At 44.2% G+C, this 22,362-nt stretch overlaps 1 protein-coding gene across 1 annotated transcript in view; it reads left to right on the top strand.

Moving 5' to 3' along the window:
* The first annotated feature begins 234 nt into the window (after positions 1 to 234).
* The window catches only part of UPK1B (uroplakin 1B), a 28,128-nt gene continuing 6,000 nt past the window's right edge, over positions 235 to 22,362 (top strand). The window contains exons 1-6 of the mRNA XM_004761383.3: positions 235 to 401; positions 11,255 to 11,342; positions 12,360 to 12,560; positions 15,006 to 15,080; positions 15,788 to 15,910; positions 18,401 to 18,580. Of these exons, the coding sequence (XP_004761440.1) occupies positions 11,274 to 11,342; positions 12,360 to 12,560; positions 15,006 to 15,080; positions 15,788 to 15,910; positions 18,401 to 18,580 (648 nt within the window). The 5' untranslated portion in view covers positions 235 to 401; positions 11,255 to 11,273. The remainder of the gene's footprint in view (positions 402 to 11,254; positions 11,343 to 12,359; positions 12,561 to 15,005; positions 15,081 to 15,787; positions 15,911 to 18,400; positions 18,581 to 22,362) is intronic.

Consider the following 22,362-nt stretch of genomic DNA (forward strand, 5'->3'; position numbering starts at 1 on the left):
GGCACAAAAACAGAAATAAGAATCAAATATTTTAAAAAAAATTAAATCAAAACAAAAACAAAAGCCCTGAGTAGTATGTGTTCCAGAAAAGCCCAGAACTAGGAGAAATCCAGAGGAGTGATGAGCTAAGCCCTGTCAAGGGTTTCCATCTGTCAGAATCATACATTCCAAAGCAGCAGAAATCTACGGTCCAAAAACTTCCTGTTACTTCCGGCCTCCGGGAGGCAAGCTCAGACAGCATCAGGCTCAGCCCATGGGAGATGCCTCCTCCCAATCACAGACCACTGCTCCTGGTCCAGGAGGCTCAAAGAATTGGTGCTGGGTAGAAAAGCACGTCAGGCCAGAACAGCTTGCAGAGGAGGGCCGGCACAGCACAAGAAGGAGAAGGAAGAGAGGGCAAGGTGAGTAGACTGATCTCACTCTGCCGGGAAGCCAACTGCACTCTCAGTGGGTGGGTTGCCTTCCTGGGAGGCGAGCTGGGGTCTGAAAGGGCAAGGGGAAGACGATAATTTCCTCATGAATAGATCTGTCCTTTTTTATAATAAGACTACTGTAACACCTTTGTTCCCTTTTACTTTAAATGGTACAAATTGCTTTCTTAAATCATTTGATATTGTCCTGTTCTCAGAACTGAGGTTAAAATTCTGGGAGTATTATTCACCTACCCTGATTTCAACCTCCAATTTCCTGACAGAAAGACCAAGACAAATCCAAGCATCCTGGGAAAATTTTTATCTCCTGATTAAAATTTCAGACAGACCCCTGTGGACCCCAATTTCCTGGTAAAATCAGAGAACCAAAAAGAAAATTTAAGGAGGAGCATCTGAGGGGCTCAGTGGGTTAAAGCCTCTGCTTTCGGCTCAGGTCATGATCTCAGGGCCCTGAGATCGAGCCCCGCATTGGGCTCTCTGCTGGGCAGGGAGTCTGCTTCTCCATCTCTCTCTGCCTGCCTCTCTGCCTACTTGTGATCTCTCTCTCTCTCTTTCTGTCAAATAAATAAATAAATCTTAAAAAAAGAAAGAAAGAAAGAAAGAAAATCTAAGGAAATGGGCAATGTTCTTTCTTAATAATGTATTAGGGAGAAACCTCCTGGTAGTCTTGTCAGAAATCATTTGATCCTGTCTACTCATAATGAGATTTGTAAGGCAATTTAGTCATGTTTCTTCTCTGCAAACAGTTCTGTTTAGCAAATGTGTCAGTTGAAATAAGTCAACAAATTAGCTTTATCTATGCAATGTTATTTTTACACAATTTATTTTTACTCTTCACCAATTAGTTGATCTACAGGATCCACAGGTCCTAAATATATTTTTTGTTCTAACAACATTTCTACATGTAATATGAATTAAATTTCAAATAATGCTAGTATTATTTTATGTAAGTTTAAAACCCCACTTGTAATTAGCTTCAAAGATTTTGAACACATTTTGAATTTCATTAATTTCAATGTCTTTTTAAATTAAAGACAAAATTGACTTTTAAGATTTTATTTATTTATTTGACAGACAGATCACAAGCAGGCAGAGAAGCAGGCAGAGAGAGAGGAAGAAGCAGGCTCCCCGCTGAGCAGCGAGCCCGATGCGGGGCTTGATCCCAGGACCCTGGGATCATGACCTGAGCCGAAGGCAGAGGCTCTAACCCACTGAGCCACCCAGGTGCCCCAGTTGACTGTTTCTTGATATATACATATATATATATATGTATTTTTATATATTTAAATAGTTTTCAAATCTTGTAAAGAAATGGTTTTCCTTTTGATTAGTCTTCTCAACAAGGAGAAACTTCTCATTTTGCTTTCTGCTGCAACAGACTTTTTTCCTTTCAGTTACAATAGACTTAAAAAATCAACTCACTTACTTTTTTTTTTTTAATTACCTGGGAAGAATAAAGACTTGTAAATCCAAAGGGGCATTTATACACCATTTAGTTAAGAAAAACAAATGAAATCTCAGAATTTCTTTTTGACCTCTCCTGCTTTACATTCTTGCTAAGAGCAAACACTGATAAGCTCATGCAGGCTGCCCACACCCCTGATATTCCCTAACTGGGGCAAAGGCCAAATTCATGAAGAGGTGCTCTAATCTTACCTCCCAGGAGTCTCCATAGCATTCTTGCCCTGGGGTTTGGCTCCTGCTGGCATGGCCCATACTTAGGGTCCTCACTTGGCTGAGAATGCCTGAGCCATTGCTTCCATCTTAGTCCGGACTTCAGGTGACTGAATAACTCTAAGGTGAACGTGACAAGCATCAGGAGTCTAGAGGAGTGCTCTCCAATAGAACTCTGTGATGATGGAAATTCTATAAGACAGTCAGTAACTACATGTGGCTGTTGAGCACTTAAAATGGGGCTAGTGCAACTAAAGAATTGAATTTCAATTTTATTTAATTGAGCTAGTTTGAATGAAAATAGCGACATGGGGCTTCCAGTTACCATATTAGTGAGAACAGGTTTAAAGCTTTAATGGAAGAAAAACCAATGGATGTTGTGAGCCCTAGGTGTCATGGCCATGGAAATGAGCACCTTTTTTCATCATTCCCAGGGACTCATCCTACCCTAAACTTAAGCAGACCAGCAATTGTTCTGATCTAAAATCCCCACACCCATCTTTCTTCTCCCCTCTAAGTCATACAACTGTCGACTCTTGTCCTGGGTTTCAAGATCGGGGGTGAGGCAACAGCACAGCCTGTTTCTTATTTCTTCCTCTCCTATTTCTCTATTTTTTTTTTCTTTTGTTAATCCAAATTTCTCTAGAGTGAGCTAGAGGTTAAGGTGTGGTTTGCGTGTTCTCTGGTCCAACAAACTTGAGTGAGGAAAAGAGGTAATGAACTTGAAAAAATGATCTCATGCTTGGTGGGAGAGTCTCACTTCTTTTTCTTCTGCTTTGAAAGTAGTTTGTTTAGTGAGCAATGGTTTTTAGACTTATTCAATGTGTCTGGAAACATCAACATTATGGATATGAGTAATTTTTATAAGAAAACAAACTGAAAGAGGGCACAAGAAAAAAAAAGGAAATAAAACTCTAGCCTTTTCAAACATTTGCATTCCTTAGAGCAAAGGCGCTTCTGGGATGTTGAGCAATTTAATATATCATCATGGTGCCAGGCCATTGGGCAGTTTTCCACAGGGTGGGGCTCACAGAGGCTATTCTTGAATGTGGAAAACATTTTGAGGCAAGCCGCATACTTTCAGTCAGGGGTGATAACATTCTTGAAGTGGACAGCCGCTACTTGGCTCTCTGTCCTCTACCAATCCCACCTTTTAAAATTCTCTTCATCCCATTTGCTTTTTTGCTATCCCTGCCAAGTTAAAAAAAAAGAAACCTAATACCTCTGTGGGAAGTGCTACTTTGGAATAACATGGGAAAGTTTCCATAGACTCCATATTTGAGAGAGACGATACATTCTGGAGGCTACAAGGGAAGGTAGGAGGGAAAGCACATCATATTGTCAGGACTCAGTCTCTACCCACAAAAAACAGACCCAACACCCCAGATCATGAGTTAGGTTAGTCCACTGAGACTCTACACTCCTGGAGTCTCTTTCTCCCTCACGTGTCTTTCCTCTCCCTTTGGAAGTGTAAGGAAGGGTTTTGATAAAATCATCCACAATGAGGCATTGACATTGAGGACTCGTAAGACTCACCGTGCCTCTTTTATGTGGATGTACATTCCAATCAGGAGCAAAGGAATGATTCTCTTGTGGATTTCAGAAAATAGGGAACAGAGGGAGGAAGACTGAATGGAGGGCAAAGACAGGAGGCTCTCTCCTTGCCAGCTTTGTTTATATGGCTCCCTTCATGGCTTAATCTGTAAGAGAAAAGAGCAGGGTAGGGCATGGGACTGTCTCTCAACTTTAAAGAAACATAAAGGGAGGTGGTGTCTACCTAAAAAAGGAAGAATGATTAGTGACAAACTCAATAAAAGTCTTTTAAGAGTCAGGAGATCAGGACTTGATCTGAAAATAGATCTGCAAACAACACATCCGTGATCTTGAACAAGCCACTTCCCCTCCAGGAGCCTCAGTTTCCTCATTTGCACAATGAGAGGACTGACTACAAAGCCTCTACATCTTCAGCCAAACGAAGACACAATTGTTTTAAGGAAATGGCTCACGTGGTTGCCGGGGCTCACAAGCCCGAAATCTGTAGGGCTGCTGCAAATTCAGGAAAGTAGTTGATGCCACAATCTTGAGTCTGAAATCTGCAGACGAGCTTTCTGTTTTGCAGTTTGGGAGCAGAACTCCTTCTTCCTCCAGAAATCAGTCTTTGCTCTTAAAGCCCTCAACTCACTGGAAGAGGCCCATCCATGTTGTGGGAGTAATCGGTTTTCCTCAAAGCCTATCGATTTAGATGTCAATCACATCTGTTAAAATATATTCACAGCTGTGTCTAGACTGGTATTTTACCAAACAGCTGGGCACTGTATCCCAGTCAAGGCCTTAGAGAACACCCTGGTTTATATTCTGTAGGTAGACTGGTATCATCTGTTTCTCTTTTTGTTCGCTCTCTGGGCCTGTCCTCTCTGGTAAGGGCAATATATTTGTAATCTCTCTCTCTCTCTCTCTCTCTCTACAGCCATTGGTGTGAAAATTTGTCAAAACTTTTCTTTTAGGGCACCTGGGTGGCTCAGTGGGTTAAGCCGCTGCCTTCAGCTCAGGTCATGATCCCAGGGTCATGGGATCGAGTCCCGTGTGGCATGGGGCCCCTTGCTTGGCAGGGAGCCTCCTTCTCTCACTGCCTCTGCCTGCCTCTCTGCCTGCTTGTGTACACTCACTTGCTCTCTCTCTCTCTCTCTCTCTGGAAAATAAATAAAACCTTTTAAAAAAGAAACAAAAAAACACCAAAAACTTTTCTTTTAACTTAAATAAATTCATTAGTCTGCCCTGGTGCACAGGCATCCAGAACCTTCAAAGAACTCGGAAGGATGAGCCAGGCCTGATAGCTTTCTTTCCTAGAAGTCACGTTGCTTCTGCTCCAAGTATGCCAAGAACCCCTTCCCAGATGCTCCTCCAGCTTTCTATTAAGGAAGTCGCCTGTTTTCCAGGAAACTTTCCTAGAAGTGTTCCACACAGGTCATTTGGACACAGAAACGATGTAATATCATTGTTCACATTTTGAGCACAGTTTTCCAACTTCACTCTTGAGTATCTCCTAACTCCCTGGAAACTACCTTATAGCTCAGTACCTTTCCCACATCTTTCGTTTCTGTTAGTTCTAGAAGTTTGGTTGGTAGCCACTCTATGGCTTACCATGAGGCTCAGGAATTCAGAGTTGATGAGGGAAAGCTCTCCACTCTTGCTTCAGCCAAATTTTGATCTGCTTTTATATATTAGCATCTCATATTAAAATCACATGTATTTTGAAATGTGGCTCTGTGTTTTAAAACAAAATTGAATCACCAGTTTTAGGTGTTTTCCCCATTCAAGTCTGTTGGCTTAGTCTATCTACTTCAAGAAATTGAGGCAAAGGTAAGGAAAATGAATATTGGTTGGGTAACTAATACTGTGCAGTGTTCACCTATATTCTCACTGAATTTTCACAATAAACTTTTGAGTTAGTTATTGGGATACCCATTTAGAGTTGAAGCTCAACAAGATTAAGAAACTACCTGAGCTCACAAAACTGCTAAGCAGCAGGAATGCTTGGGTGGCTCAGTGGGTTCAATATCTGCCTTCAGCTCAGGTCATGATCCCAGCATCCAGGGATCAAGTCTCACATTGGGCTCCTTGCTCAGTAGGGAGTCTTCTCTTCCCTGCTTGTGTGCTTGCGCTCTCGCTCTCTCTCTCTCTGACAGACAAATAAAATCTTTAAGAAACAAAAACTGCCTAGTAGCAGAGCAGAGATTCAAACCCAGGTCTGTCCAAAGCCCCTGCTCTTCCCACTTCACTGTACTTTCTAACCTGTTCTGCAATAGAGATCTCGGCAAACAAGTCACTCATATATTCATTCATTCATTCATTCTAATACACATTCTAAAATCTACTTCGTTGGCCTTTGGTTTAGCAAAATTATTTACTGAGTGCCTACTATGTGTCAAGCACTGTGCCACCTTGGACCTAGAAAAATGAATGAAACAGGGTCCCAGCATCTCCTCCTGCTTCGAGACTCTTGCACTAAGGTGCAGGGAACCCTTTGTACATTGATACCAGGAGCATGTGCCCATGCACCGCAGAGAATCTTGGGTGTCAGGTGGACATCACCTCACAGCCCGGAGCAGAGGCACTAGAGCTAGTCAAAGGCCCAGGGATGGAGCCCAGGGTCTGGGTGTTAACTGTTCAAGAATGTGGATGGAATGCGGAGAGGTTCCCTCCCATACAGACATGCTGCTTGGTACCTGACTCCGGCCACACCCCAAGCACAACTGGGGAGCTTTTTTCTTGTCCCCAAGAGATGATTCCCCACCCCACCCCATTAATCCTTCCATGGAAAATAAGAAGAAACACACATGGGTAAAGCCTGTAGATCCCTACAGCAGAGCACACCCTACGCAGAGGACAGAGGGAAGGTAGAGGGGCTGCTTCCCCTCTACCTGGAAGATGTTACCTCCTGGCTAGGTCCTTGTGTCACTGGTACATAAAGCAAAGCCATAGCCCAATTTCCTGCCCTACCTAAATATGCCCCTGGTTATTAACCATAATTTCTTGGGTTTATAAACAAAGAGTGTTTGCCAACCCTTCCCCCCATCTTTTATCTCAGTGATCACAAAGACCCTGTCAAACACATTGTGTTTTACCCATTTTATAAATGAGGAAGTAGACAGTGAGTGGCACTGCCCAGGGGTATACAGAAAGGCTGCGCAAGAGTGGGGTTGGAAGCGTGGCATTCTGATCCCAAGTCCAGGGCCCTCACAGACCACAGCCACCAGGCCACAGCATGAGCCACGAGAAGCCTACACTCAGTTTCCTAACCACCATCTCTCCTGACATTTGTGACTATTTGGCAGATGCAAGACATATTTTAGGTCCCCCAGACACTGACCTAGAATAAAATACAGGTGACCAAGGAGAGGCTAAGAAATGTCTACTCCCACATTAACCTGCACATGTGCACCTTTTCCTTCCAAGAATTTCAGACCCTAGGAGTGGGTGAGAGAAATGCAGGTTTGGGGTACATCTAAACAAATTTTCTGGGAAAACATGAGAGTGCAGAATTGGATTTGGGGAAAATGGAGACATACAAATGCAGTGCCAAGGACCCTAGGAGACAAGAACCTGGAGAAGTGAGTGAAGAGAGGCCCAGTGATTCTGACCTTGGCAAAGGCAGATCATCCAAGCAGCAAAACGGACCTCTCTGCTTGAGTGTTGGTAAGGAAATGAGTCAGGTGTTGCTTTTTAGATTAGCTCTATGACAGGTCTTTACACACTGTGCAGTGTGTAAGGAAATGATCCGAAGCCGGGCAGACCTGGGTTTGAATCTCAGCTAAGATTGATTATCTATTTATTTATTTATTTATTTATTTGAGAGAGATATAGAGAGGGATAGCTAGAGAGAGGGTGGGTGCACGTGAGTGGGGAGAGGCAGCAAAGGGAGAGGGAGATGCACAACTCCCCACTGAGCAGGGAGCCCAACATGGGGCTCCATCCTGGGACCCTGGGATCATGACCTGAGCCAGACACAGAGGCTTAACTGACTGAGCCACCCAGGTGCCCCTTAATCTGAGCTTTTGCATTATCTGGCAATGTGCCCTTAGGCAAAGTAAGCATTCTCTCAAGCCTCCCTTTCTTCATCTGCGAAATGGCAAGAAAACGGATTCTCCCCTAGATGTTCCAGGAGGATGGCTCTGCTGACAGCTTGATTTTAACCCAGTGAGACTCCCTCACACTCTGACCTCCACTTCAGATGTTACATTTGTGTTGTTTTAAGCCACTACGTTTGTGGTAACTTGTTACAACAGCTGTAGGAAACCAGTACAGATTTCGGCAAAACAACAACAACAAAAACAATCTCTTGGATCTGTTGAGAGATGAACAGAAACGCCTAACACGAGCTGAAGGGGTCATAAGCGCTCATCAAATGACAGCTTTCAACATCATTTTGTTATTTGGGAAGACGGGAGTGAATTCCTAAGTTATCATGTGCCACTGATCCTCTGAAGACTGAAGGAGAGGAGAATGCACGGGGCAAAAGGAGAAAATTCTAGCTGTCAGTGACTAGAGCAGGTCAAGCCCATCACGGTATCCCTGCCCTTCCTTCAGTCAGCCCGCCGTCAGGCGGCCACCCCAGCACTTCGTACCGCACGCCCGGCTAGATTTCCTCCCTTCATTCTTCCTTTTGCTCAAAGCAACCCCTCATCTACTCCTCCTTTCCTCCCACACTTGACTGCACGGTCCCGGTCCTGACCGACAGCCCTCCCACAGGGTACTCCTTTGTCTCCTTCCCCTTTATAAAGCTCAGTGAGGTTGGTCGTCTTTGGAGAAGTGTGTTAGGAGGCTCAATGAAACACCAGGACCACATTCCATGTTCAGAACCCCTTCAGCTCCTTTCTGGACCAATAACGCCCCTCTTGGGTGGCCTGCCTCCCCTTTTCCTTAAACCCCTCGTCCTGTCTCCCCTCTTTTTCGACCGCATACAGCCATTTTTGCTTGAATCCGCGTTGCTGCACTCTCACTTTAAATTCCTTAAAGAACAGATTGCTTTCTTTCTTTTAAACCCAACGAATCAACGCAAACAAGCTGTTACCCAGCAAATGGGTGCCTAATCCGTACTGGCCAAAATGGTGCTGCTCTTGGCTTCTCCGGGGGTTTTTCCCTTTACTCTCTATACTTGTGTTGTCTGAACTTTCGCCTTTCGCCGTCTATTTATTTTTGTCTCTAGATGGTAACTCAGCTGGTCAGGAGAAAGTCTGTACATACCAGTCAGGAACTTGACAGTGTGACCGGTCTGGTCACAGGAGAAAAGATCTCCCTTGGTGGAGTTTGTGCATTAACCCCTTCAGGGCGCGGAGGCTCGGCTCAGTCTGGCCTGTGACAGTTACTGCCAACATTGCAGGAAAGAACAAATGCCATTTCTAAGCGGAAACTACACAGGAAGATCTTGTAACAATGGCGTGATTTCTTCTAGTCGCTCAGCAAACATTGATGGAGGACCTACAATGCTCCTAATTCTGGGCGCAAAACACTCATGGATTTTAATTCTTTCATTTCCCACAGCGGCCCAGGCAAACGGGTAAGGGAAAACAGAGAAGTGGAGATGATGTAGAAGGCTGATAATGCTTAGAATGTAGCAATGAAGTTAAAACTTTAGCAAGGGCTAAGTCAAGCAGAAGACTTGCCTTCCATTGATTCCCGATACAAACTGGGATGTTAGCCAAACTGCCTCGGGTATTACCTCATGGTCACCTTGCTCTTCTGGGTGTCTGCTCCCTGACTTTTCCTTTCCCTGGAATGTCGGTGAGCCCCACCTTCCTCCCACACTGCCCTACATCTCTAGTTTACTTATCAAAACCATACACATTCTACAAGGCTTACATCTTCCCTATTCAGAACTGCCGCAGCACTTAGGGTCTCAATAGATGGTAGTAAAGTTATTTAGGAAATATCTTAGCTTCCCTACCAGAGCACAACATCCCAGACTTAGCGACCTTAGATTTAGTATATGAATGCAGGAAGTAATTAGTTACTTAGATCAATACCACAGTAAGAAATCAGGATGGCTTTTCTGAAGGTATTTTAAGTACGAAAGCTAAAGTAATTGACCCAAACACTTACCCTCAAGTTCCTTCCAAGACTCCTCAAGGAGAGAGAGGCCCACTTACTTTTAGTACCACACCAAGCACTACACCTCGTAAATAATTTCTGGGAGCCAGTGTGGGCTGGTGGATGAGCTTGGGCTCCAGAGTCCCTCAGACCAAGGTCTCCAGCCTAGTTCTTCCACGTACTGAATGCATGACCCCACGGATCTTAAGTACCTAAACTAAAGCTTCAGTGTCCTCACCTGCAGAATGAGGCTCCTCACCTTTTTTTTCTTTTTCTCCCTAATTGGGCTGTGAGTGTGTGGGGGAGAAGCACTGAGGAGAGCAGCACATGGAAGGAGCTATACGCCAGCCCCTCTTCTCCCACTCCCTGCCTGGTGCAACAGGGTACTTTTTATTTTTACTTACTTATTTTTTTTCCAAGTTTTAATTTAAATTCAAGTTAGTTAACGTATAGTGTAGTATTGGTTTCAGGAGCAGAATTTAGTGAATCCTCACTTACATATCACACCCAGTGCTCATCTCAGCAAGTGCCCCCCCTTAATGCCCATCACCCATTTAGCCCATCCCTCACCCTCACCAACAACCCTCACTTTGTTGTCTATAGTTAAGAGTCTCTTGCGGTTTGCCTCCCTATCTGTTTTTGTCTTGTTTTATTTCCCCTTTCCTTCTTCTATGCTCCTCTGTTTTGTTTCTTAAATTCCACGAATCAGTGAGACCATATAATTGTCTTTCTCTGATTGACTTATTTCACTTAGCATAATACCCTCTAGGTCCCTCCACATCAGTGCAAATGGCAAGATTTCTTTTATCTTTGATGGGTGAGTAATGTTCTGGTGTGTGTGTGTGTGTGTGTGTGTGTGTATAAATAAATATGTATTTAGATACCACATACCACATCTTCCTTATCCATTCATCAGTCAATGGACATCTGGGCTCTTTCCATAGTTTGGTTCTTGTTGACATGCTGCTGTAAGTATCAGCGTGCAGGTGCCCCTTCAAATCTGTATTTTTTTATCTTTTGGGCAAATAAGCAGGGTACTTTTTAAATTGCCAACTATTTTTGAAGGTGAAAAATATTCTGATAATAATGGTTTTTAACAGATGCCTGTAGTCCATATGGGCCCCATCTGCCTACTCTGCCCATGGGTTTGCCTTTTGGGTTTCGGTTCATTGTGACCAAGGGCAGGAAGAGCCATGCCAGGACCACTGCCCAGTCTTCCCACGTCTGCCCTTGCCGATGCCCAGGACCTCGGTTCATCACACAGATGTGTGCAATCTGTGTATTCCACATCTTAAAGGACAACTGAAAGTCATCAATCAAACTCCAGCAAGCTTTCCTTTTTTTTTACTTCTCAGTAAAATTACGGTTAAAAAAAAAAATTGCAACAATTCCTGAACTTAGTAACCAAATTTCCGCCCCTGCTAAATGATTGCCTGACTTTGGTTTGAACGCTTCAAATGCGAGAAGCTGATCTGCAATGGTGTGAGGTAGGCATGTCGTGGAACCAGCGTCACTTGTCACCTGGTCCCACTCAGTTGTATTCTTCTCCACTGTGTCTCCAGCTTGTGCCAAATCCTGACAATGGCGAAAGATGACTCCACTGTTCGTTGCTTCCAGGGCCTGCTGATTTTTGGAAATGTGATTGTTGGTGTAAGTATTTTTCAGGAAACTGTTCCTTCTGTAATCACAGTTTTGGGATTAATCAAAAGTGAGAGTTTAAAAGAAAATAATGATCTAATTACTGGCTTCCTCTCTCTTTTCTTGATTCCAGGAAATGTGTTAGTAAAATATGTTAGCTAAACTTACAGAAATAATCATATGTAACTATGTAATATGTTGAAAGATCATGGTTTTAAAAAAAATAAAAGGTTATTTCCCTCCCAACTTTCAAATACAGAAATCTGAAAGAAGCCACATTCACCACAGTCAGTGTCCAAACATTCCCACCACATGCACATTTTGGTGTTCCTTTCCTACTTCACCTTGGTTTGATTTCCACAGAACTGTTCTGTTAAGGCTGTTGGGGACAGATGTTTGCATTCCTTATCATGTCCTTATCATGCAGAGGTCAGTACCAGAATGCGACAGTGGCTCAGAGTCCTGACCGTGTGGGCTCGGTGTACTGACAGAGCACTCGAGAGTCAGGATCACTGGCTCTAAGCCAATCCTGCCTCCATCTCCACAGGACTTTGGACAAGTCACCGACTTTCAAGGCCAAGAGCCCTCATCCATAAAAGCCAGGGTGTGGGAAAGATAACCACCAAGGTTCCTTGGATCTCTGGCACTGATGAGTAAGACCAGGACTAGTTTCAATATTACAATTCAGGAATTTGAGGGAAGGGCAGTGGAAGAGGGGCTGTGAAGTTATCTTCATACAAGAAGATATTGTTGAGTGGTTCATGCCCCAAGAACTCTAGATGGTCTAAAATTGCCTGGGTCTTTTCCCAAATAGCAATTAGACAGAGGGACATGTGGGAGGGAGCATGCAAGTTATTAATAGGATGGAAGGAACTGTTTGATTTCCTCGTAATGCATTTAAGTCCATGGCTTTGCGCCTACGCAGGGACAGAGTGAGTCTCTCTCATAACCCTCTCCCCACACTTCTGCACCCCTTTCCCAATGCTGCTCTCCTGACCACCAGCCTGATAGAACACCCTTTGCCCCCAGATGTGCGGCATCGCCCTGACCGCAGAGTGCATCTTCTTCGTATCTGACCAGCACAGCCTCTACCCACTGCTTGAAGCCACCGACAACGATGACATCTACGGGGCAGCCTGGATTGGCATGTTTGTTGGCATCTGCCTTTTCTGTCTGTCCGTTCTAGGCATTGTAGGCATCATGAAGTCCAACAGGAAAATTCTTCTGGCGGTGAGGCCTTAAAACTCTCTACAGTTGCCTCCTGGATTGATTTTGATGGACTGTTTTTTCTTCCCTGAGACAGTGACTTGGCTTGTGGGGGAGGTAGGAGCAGAGAGAGCCAGGTGAGAGGTGAAAAGGAGGTCAAGATTCGCCCTGCAGTGAAGCTTACCCATGAGGCGGGCAAGGATGTCCTCCACTCTTGCAAGTCCAGAAGATTCCAGTACAGAGAACCCACAGGGGAAAAACCTGGAGGTGACCCTGTTGAGTATTTTCCAAATCCGTGCTTCTCTACCTGGTGTTGGCATGCCTCTAGCAGGTATGGCCAGGATCTACCTAGGCCAAGGGAGAGACAGACTGAGAACATGATCATTAGATTGTTTTTCTCTTGACAATAAGTAGTCTCAAGTATGATTTTAATATTAATCAGTCATTGACATTTTAGGATATAAACTACAAAATATGCATGAATTTTTAAGAGAAAGCGTGTGCTTTTTCAGACCTTTTTGAGCTCAAGGATGATGATTTTGTATAATGACCTGCACTGCCCATATTTTGCATTCACTCTACTTTTCAGGGACTCTAGAAAACCTTGGTGCACAGCACTATAGAGTACAACTTCAGCTCCTAACCCTGTGCCCCACAGGCAGGCTTCTGCCCTGAGCCACAGACAGCCAGGTCATGCCTTGCTTTGTAGATGGAAGCAAATGTGCAACCAACAGAGCTAAGAAACCTTGGTATTGGTATTGGGTCTAGACCTCTGTTCTCTGCCCCCATGCTCAGAACAATGGTTTCTCACACTGTGATGGGGTCCCACACCCACTCCCCACCCTGAAATAACTCTCCTATCCAAATGTCGCAGGACCTGAGTTACATCTTTACGAAACAAGCCCAGCAACCTAAGATGCTTGTTGGTTTACTTTTCCTGCGATCTAAATATTGTCCTGGCACCCAGGGAATGCAGAACATTTACATTCTCTGATTCCTTCAGCATGAGTTATTTCCAGGGCAAAAGCACCCACTTTTTTCAGGCATTGGAAAGAATGCAGGGAAATGGAGAGGAGGGGCAGGTGTCTCCAGAGACAAGTTTCACCTGCATCCCGGTCTCACTTTGGGCCAGCCTTGTATACCTAACACAGCTGAGAGAGAACATTCTTCACTGTGCTCTGCAAAGAGAAGGAGCAAGGCACCTTCCCAGGAGCTGATGGAGAAAACTCCTGCACCCGGAGACTCCTTTCTGAAGTGTCTCTGAGGGGTTTCCGAGCCTCTTTAAGGAGAACCATCAAAGCGCTCTCTCTCTCTCTCTCTCTCTCCTTTCCTCTTTAAAGGATTATATTTTTAAGTAATTTCTACACCCAATGTGGGTCTCAAACTCATAACCCCGAGATCAAAAGTCACATGCTCTAGGGACTGAGCCAGCCAGGTGCCCCCCATCATGAAAGCTCCTGACAAAAAACAAGTAGCAAATGTTATGAGGCCTCTGGCTAATCAAAGGCCATAATCTTTCTGTGACTAGTAGCTGAGTCATTTGGGCAGCCCAGGGTCCTGCTCAGCGAGCCGTCCCTGCCCAGGGAGAGAGCACAGTTTTCCTTGCCCTCCCCCACGTACACCGACAGCAGCGCCCCTTCCCTGGGAGAACCCAGGGACCCGATGCGAACACACAAGGCTGAGGAAAGCAAAGACAGACCCCTGTAAAGAGTTCCCATCCCAGAATCAGAGGCAACTTGCTGTTGAGATATTTTCCAGTCATAAATAGAGGCAAAGTGGTGGGGAGGCATCGTGTGAAAGTGTGGGTGCACCTGTGCGAGTGTGGACACACAGACACATGACGGCAACACACTGTGGGGTGTGCTCTCCTCGCCTGCCCCATACCTGGGAACCCGGGGGCTGAGGGACGAGAGCCAGCGCAGGCCTGCGTGCTGGGAGCCTCCCGCTCCTTTCCTGGGAGACTGGACGCTTGGCAGGAGGGGCGATGGGTGGTAAACACAATCCAGTTCATCTTGTCTGACCTCTGTACTTCTACAGTTTCAGTAAACCATAAAGAAAATCTCTCTCACTGAGAGGGAATTTATGAAGCTCTATAGAGCGTCTGATCCACCAAGACGGTCTTGCCGGCCAGTGAACGATCACGTGCAGGCGCGCATCAGTGCCTTCGCTTGCGTGTTTTTCTCAGTTAAAATAGCAATGTAGACAAGACATTTCTCACTGGGCTGAGAAAGCTCTGTATTCAATAGTCATTTGTTCTCTGGGCATAAGGAGGGAATTGAGCAGATTAGCACCTGGTACCAAGTCTTGCTCCAAACAGCTGATCCACGAGGGTTTGCTGAATAATTTCATTAATGATTGAATGCTTTGACTTAGATGAATATGCTGAAAGATATAACAATTATTTTTTTAAATTCTCTCTTTGGAAATAAATGTAATTCTTTTTTTTTCCCCCACTTGTTTCCCTTCCAGTATTTCATTCTGATGTTTATAGTATATGGCTTTGAAGTGGCGTCTTGTATCACAGCAGCAACACAACGAGACTTTGTGAGTACAGTCATAAAGAGCACAGAGTGGAAATGATCATAGGAGTCGTCATTGTCATAACAATATAATAGCTGACATGTATTAAGCCCTTACTCTGTACCAGGCATGCTAATATGTCCATTAATATTAAGTATACAAGTTTCCTTAATCCTCATAATAACTGCATGAAATAGGTATTATCACATTGGTCACTTTATAGATAAAGGAATGAGACTTGAAAAGGTGAGGTAACTTGTCCAAGATTACACGGCTGGGAAGTGAAAGAGGAGAATCCTGAGTCCCGGCAGAGCAACTCCCGGGGCGCAAGCTTGTACTGCTCTGCTCTTCCCACTCGGCGGTGGCCATCAGCTCTTCCATAGGATAATCAACAGTCCACCACATCTAAGACTTCCTCTCAACTCAGCATCTTGTTTTCTCTCCTTTTCTCCACTGCCAAGCCTAGGCCACCGTAAAATGCCTGCCCACCCTGGTCTCACTGATTTGTCTGAACATGGGAAGAAGGGAGAAGGAAAACATCTCCCTTCATGGGGACTTCAGCCATCCAGAGCCTCACACCCATCCCACCCTTTCTTGGGGCCTCCACAGACAGTTTTAGGCCGGGAGATAATGATCAGTGCCCCTAGCGACAGGCAAGGCCCATCACATCATGCTGCTTCCTTGTTGGGTGGGCGGGCTAACTCGCCTTTTGTTGTCTCCTCCCACCATAGTTCACGCCCAACCTCTTCCTGAAGCAGATGCTGGAGAGGTACCAAAACAATAGCCCTCCAAACAATGATGACCGATGGAAAAATAATGGAGTCACCAAGACTTGGGACAGACTCATGCTCCAGGTAAATGCCTGCTGCCTTGGGGAGATAGCGTTCTGTACCTCAGCCAGTATCCAGGAGTGAAGGTATGGATGGCAGTGAAGTTAAAGAATGGGGAACACAGCCTCTAGGGTGGTTTCATTCGAAAAGAGATTGGACTGGGGCCCCTGCATGGCTCAGTGGGTTAAGCATCTGACTCTTGATTTCAGCTCGGGTCATGATCTCAGGGTTGTGAGATAGAGTCCTGTGTTGGGCTGGGCATGGAGCCTGCTTCAGATTCTCTCTCTCCCTCTCCCTATGCCTCTCCCTTGCTGCTCACATGGAGTCTCTCTTCTCTCAAAAAGAAGGAAAGAAAGAAAGAAAGAAAGAAAGAAAGAAAGAAAAAGAAAGGAAGGAAGGAAGGGAGGAAGGGGAAGGAAGGAAGGGAGGAAGGGGAAGGAAGGAAGGAAGGAAGGAAGGAAGGAAAAGAAAAAGAGACTGGACATGGGCGAGTTTCATTCATTCTCATTCATTCTTCTTATCTATTCCTCTTGTGTGCACATCACTCAGTGGGACCCCTAGACCCTAGATCTATATTTTATTTTCGAGCTATGAAGTTGATTAACTTCCATTTAGGGATAATGACACTGCTAAGAAATTTAGATAAATCACATGCACTATCTCTTAGAACTCAAGCATCATTTACACTGGAAGAACAAGTTTGCTTCCTCCACATCACAGTGAACTCAAGGGGCAATTATTGCCTATTTTTCTTATTTAGTACCAATGGGCTAGTCCTGCCAAGGACCATGGGCTATGACCTGACTTGATTGTCCACTTTTCTGTCACTGGCCATCATACCTTATATACAAGTTTACCTTAAATATCATCAAAAATCCAAGTCTTTCAGAATATCCATTGTTACCCCTGAATTGCCTTATGTATATGAATCTATCCCTAACTAAACCCTAATCTGACCCAACTCTCACACTGTCCCTGCCTCCCCTTCCCCTCTACTGGCTCACAGTGCACCATCAGCAAACTCCCTTGTAGTCTCTGCTCCCTCTTTGATGTCTCTTTACCCCCTATTCTCTATCACTTCCTTCATTTATCTGAATATGCTCATTCCAATAATTCTTTTTAGCCCATTAGGACCTCCAATTCATGGCCACGTTTTTATTTTCTACCTACTCGTCTGATTATAGGTCATGTACTTTTTCCACTCCGTTAGCAAGAGCTAAGCTCTTCAAGTAAAAATGCAAACACCCACACATCCGAAAAATCTTCTTACCAACTTCTAAAACCCAGTCTGAACTTAACCATTTTCCCTCCAAAAGGCTCAGATCAAAATACAAGAAAAGTATTTCCCTAGCCAAGGAATTTTCAGTGGCAAAATAGAATCTTCTTTAAAGACAGCTAATTTGGAGCACCTGGGTGGCTCAGTGACTTAAACATCTGTCTTTGGCTTAGGTCAAGATCCCAAGGTCCCAGGATTGAGCCCCGTGTTGGGCTCCCTCCTTGGCAGGGAGTCTGCTTCTCCCTCGGCCCCTCACTCTGCTTGCGCTCGCTCTCTCTCTCTCAAATAAGTAAATAAAATTTAAAAAGAAGTAAAGACAGCTAATTTACCATCAGATTTGTCTGAAAGTAATTCATTCTGAAAGTTGAGAGGGGCCTGTAATTTTAATTTCTTCCCTTGAAACATTTTAGCAGAATTTCTACTAAGGAAGGAAAGGGATACGAAGAATGTTTTATCTTCTGTCCTCAACTCTATCCAGAGTGTAAGGATGTTAGCTATGTGTTCTGTTCCTTGATCTTCCTCTCCTACGTAGAGGCAGAGCTATATGTCACCAGGTTTGGATTATTTTTTTCCAGTTTATTTTGTCCCATTATAAATGTAATACACAATTACTCTAGAATATGTTAAAAGTACAGAAATGTAAAACAACAGGAATTACTCATTACTTCTTTACCACTAAAGATTTTAATTTTCTGACTCTCAGTTTGCTCATGTGTCATATGAGAATAATCATACCTCCCTCACATTGCTGTATCAAAATATTAGTATTAATAATTAATTAATTAGTATTGATTATTAACATTAATTAACATTGATTAAGTAATTAATTAGTATTAATGATTGACCCTTAATAAGTAAGGGCTTACTATGGGACAGGCACTGTACTAGACAGGTTGGGCACATTAGCTAATTTCATCCTCACAGGAACTCTGAGGACCGTGGACTGTGAAGGAAACAAAGTCATATTTTACAGTGAAGGAAAGTGAGGCGTAGGAGGGAGCTGAACTTATCAGAGGCTTCAGAGTTCATTAGTGGCTAGTGGAGTAACAAATGGTGAAGTATTTTGTAAGTTTTAAAATGTAGGTTATCAATACCCTCCGCTCTCATTTGGGGAATTCTAGGAAACGTAAAATATGGTACATTTTCCATATCTTCTTTCTCCGTAAAATCTCAGTTGCTACACTGATGGCTGTAGCAAGCAGCATGAAGAGAATTTTGCATCTCTGCTCTGCTGACAGGACCACTGCTGTGGTGTCAATGGCCCGTCAGACTGGCAGAGATACACATCTGCCTTCCGGACTGCGAATAATGATGCCGACTATCCCTGGCCTCGTCAGTGCTGTGTGATGAACAGTCTGAAAGAACCTCTCAATGTGGAGGCCTGCAAGCTAGGAGTGCCCGGGTACTATCACAAAGAGGTGAGTCCCCTCTGCCCAACACCTGCCAGGTTTTCTGCTCTTTATGAGGGAAAGACTGGTGAACTATAGTCGTAATGTCTCATGAAGGATTCTGCATCATTTTGCCCTAAACCTGACATCAACTATTTCCTTCTCTGTCAGTAAAATGCAGGTGCTAATCTAGGGCTGTTCTGGGAAAATCAACATTTCTTTTTTTTATTTTTAATATTTTTTAAGATTTTATTTATTTGACAGAGATCACAAGTAGGCAGAGAGACAGAGGGGGAAGCAGGCTCCCCGACGAGCAGAGAGCCCGATGCTAGGCTCGATCCCAGGACCTCGGGATCATGACCTGAGCCGAAAGCAGAGGCTTAATCCACTGAGCCACCCAGGAGCCCCGAAAATCTACATTTTAATAACAGAACAGGAGAATGGTGATAGCAAAGCCCAACTTTGTTTAAATGCAAACTGTTTGTACAATAGAATATAGACTTGGTACTTGAAAAACTATTTTCGCTACCCAAAGATTGGTTCTCTTTTTGCAAAAATGTAAATGGGGGGGGAGCTGGGTGGCTCAGTGGGTTAAAGCCTCTACCTTCAGCTCAGGTCATAATCCCAGGGTCCTGGGATCAAGCCCCACATCAGGCTCTCTGTTCGGCGGGAAGCCTGCTTCCTCCTCTGTCTCTGCCTGCTTCTCTGCCTACTTGTGATCTCTGTCTGCAAATAAATAAATAAAATCTTAAAAAAAAAAAAAAAGTAAATTGGAGGGGGTGTATACAAAAAGAATGTTTTGTTAGTGCCAGAGCTGTGGCAATTGGTGATGGTAAATGCAGTAATGATATAACCACCCTCATTATTCCATGGTGATATAGGATGGTCTTAATAGAATATTAAGTTAATGATTTGGGTAGAAGGCAGTTTACATACAGATGGTTTTTGAGAAGGTATTTCCAGCCTGATGGAAATGATAAAACGAACCTGAAAACTAACATTTGTTGTGTACTTACTAAAACCAGGTATCGTTCCAAGTGCTATATGTGTATTAACTCATTTAAGGCTCAAAGGTAGGGTTCAGTATGATTCTTATTTTACAGATGAGGAACTGAGACACAGAGGTTTAAGAAGCACCTTGCCCAAGGTCACTCAGCTAGTAAATAGTTGAGTCAGGATTCAAACCCAACCAGTCTGGCTCAGGAGCCCAGACTGTAAGCCAAGAAAAAACTTGGAAATATTCCCAAAAAGCCTGAGGAGAATTCTCCTATACTTGGAATCAGCCTCCGAAATGCCTCTACTGTTTTGCGAGTTACCACTTTGAGGGAATCTGGCTGTGTGCCAGTTCATCAAATATTGAGAAATGTCAGACTCCTTAGTCTGTGAGTAAATACTCCAAAGGGCACGTTCAGAATGAAGGACACTGAACAGCTGATCGTCATGCCGTACCTCGGAGGGTTCCTGGACTAGGACTGGTTGCGTTCATCCAGAAAAAGACATGGGTATGATGCAGATTATTTTGCAGAGTCCCTCAAAGCTACCCTTTTTAGCTTTTCAGCAACTGTTGCTGCATCAGTTACATTCAGACTGCTGTAACAATTAACTGTGCTTCTCATTATCACAATATGCAGTATAATGATCACTCTCAGGAGAAATAAATACTTTCGGTATTTCAACCTTGGCACAGGCCCACACAAACGTATCTCGATTGGATTGGATTGTGTATAGAGTGTATCATCTCTGTGAAAGGGCAGGAAAGGGTATTTGTCGTGAAATAATCAGCTGATCTCCCTTGGACATGTAATGTTCTGGTAGGGAGGAAAGTCCCCATGCGTTTTGACAATGCTTCCCACCTCCTCCCCTAGGATTCCTTGGTCTCACCTGTGCTTAACATTTCTACTTCCTCTCCCCACTAGCTGCACAACTACAAACTTACCATCTCACAGCCCTACTCCCCTGCCAAAGTCCTGCACCTGGAATTCTCTCTGTCCCTGGCTCCCTGTGCTCCTACTCCCTCAATCTCACTCATTCTTCACCCTCGACACCTTTCTGCCTCTCCCTCTCTCAGTCCCCCAGATTTCCACACACCACCGTTCTTTCTGAGTCATAGGTCCTGCTACTTCTCCTATAGCAATCCCTTTCCACCAAGTAAAATATGGCCCAGTTCTTCCTATATTTGACTGCTGTTATTGCAGCCCTGAGCCATATTGTAAGTATTTGCTCACAGATCTTTTCTGCTCACTATCTTTTCTGAGTCTCCCTGAGGACCGTGCATTACTTAATTCTACATCTTCAGTACATCTCATACTGCCTGGCCCAGAGCAAGCACTGAGAACTGTTTGGCAGGTGGGTGGTGGAAGAGGGGAATGACGCTCTTTTTCACATCCATATTGTAGTTTTCGAAATCTACATTGCATAAATGAAGGCTAACAAGATTAGGGATGTCCTCATAGGTGTGGGGGAAAATAGAAACTAACCAGGAATTCACACAGCATGTCAGTCGCAGATACATATGTTCTTACTCATGGTCCACCTGGCCCAGAAATACTGTGTGCAAAATCTGATCATTGTACCTCAGGAACATTATCACAGAACTGAGGAAGATCAAGGAAACTAGCACAATCATAAAAGAAAAAACAAAAAACACACCCTCTGAGCAGGAACTAAATTAGAAGAGGTGAAAAAACTGGGGCTTTTGTCTGTGAGTTCTAAGAACAATGCCCATGTCTGTCTTGTCACTGCTGAATGCCCAGCCCAGTGCCTGGCACCCAACGTAAGTGGTTTCTATGGGTACCTTTTAGGACAAACGACCCCGTCCAAGGATTGTTAGGAGGATCCGTGAGTAATGGATATAGGAGTGTTCATGAACTATTGTGTCACAAATGATACTGTTGTAATCATTACTTCATGTCAGGCTCCATTCATTCTATCAAAATTTATTAGGTGCCTACTTTGTGCCAGGAACTTGTGCTAAAGATTCAGCCACGAGCACAAAAAAAAAATCCCTGCCTCGTACTTGCACTGTAGCATGGGAGAGAGACACCAAACAAGTTACCAAACTAATACATGATAAATTCCTGGTAGTGATAAATGCCACGAGCAGAAGTAAAGCAGGGTGAGTGTCTATGGAATGACGGGAGAAAGAGTGTTTTTCCCTATGGTGGTCAAGAAAGGCTTCGTTGGGGGATACTTGCACAGAGTTCTGAATTAAATGGGGAAATGAGACACTTAAAGAAGACTGAGGAAGAGAGTTCTAAGCAAAGGAGGCAGCAGGTGCAAAGGCTCCAAAGTGGGAGCATTCTTAGCTTTTTTCAAGGACATCAGTGTGGCAAGGTCAGAATGAGTGAAGGAAGAGTTGAAGACTGGGATGCTTTAGATTTTGTAGGGCTGGAATCTGTATGAAAGGATACCCTCCTTAGGAAAAACAATTTAAAATATGTATACAAAATTAGGTAGAGGGGCTTGGAATGGTCTTGTAAGTAAGCAGCCCTGAAGCTTAAGCTCATTAGTTTTACAGGGAAGCAGCCTCTGGAAGAGGACACTGGGCTCATAGAGAGTGGCAGAGCCACGTCAGACAAGTCTGGTGGCAATTGTGAGGACTCAGAATTTCATTTTAAGGGTGGTAGAGAGCCATTTCTTTTGAGCAGGGATTTGAAGTGATCTGATTTATGTTTTACAAGCATCCCTCTGGCACTGTATAAAGATAAGTAGGGTGCCAACCGTGGACTCAAGCCCCAGAGAGACCAGTGAAGAGGCTGTTGTAGTAATTCTGAAGAGAGACCATAGTGGACCAAGGCGGGGGCCAGAAGTAA

Source organism: Mustela putorius, unplaced genomic scaffold, assembly GCF_011764305.1.
Source record: "Mustela putorius furo isolate JIRA1106 unplaced genomic scaffold, ASM1176430v1.1 tig00003834_pilon_pilon_pilon, whole genome shotgun sequence".
NCBI classification, from domain to species: domain Eukaryota; kingdom Metazoa; phylum Chordata; class Mammalia; order Carnivora; family Mustelidae; genus Mustela; species Mustela putorius.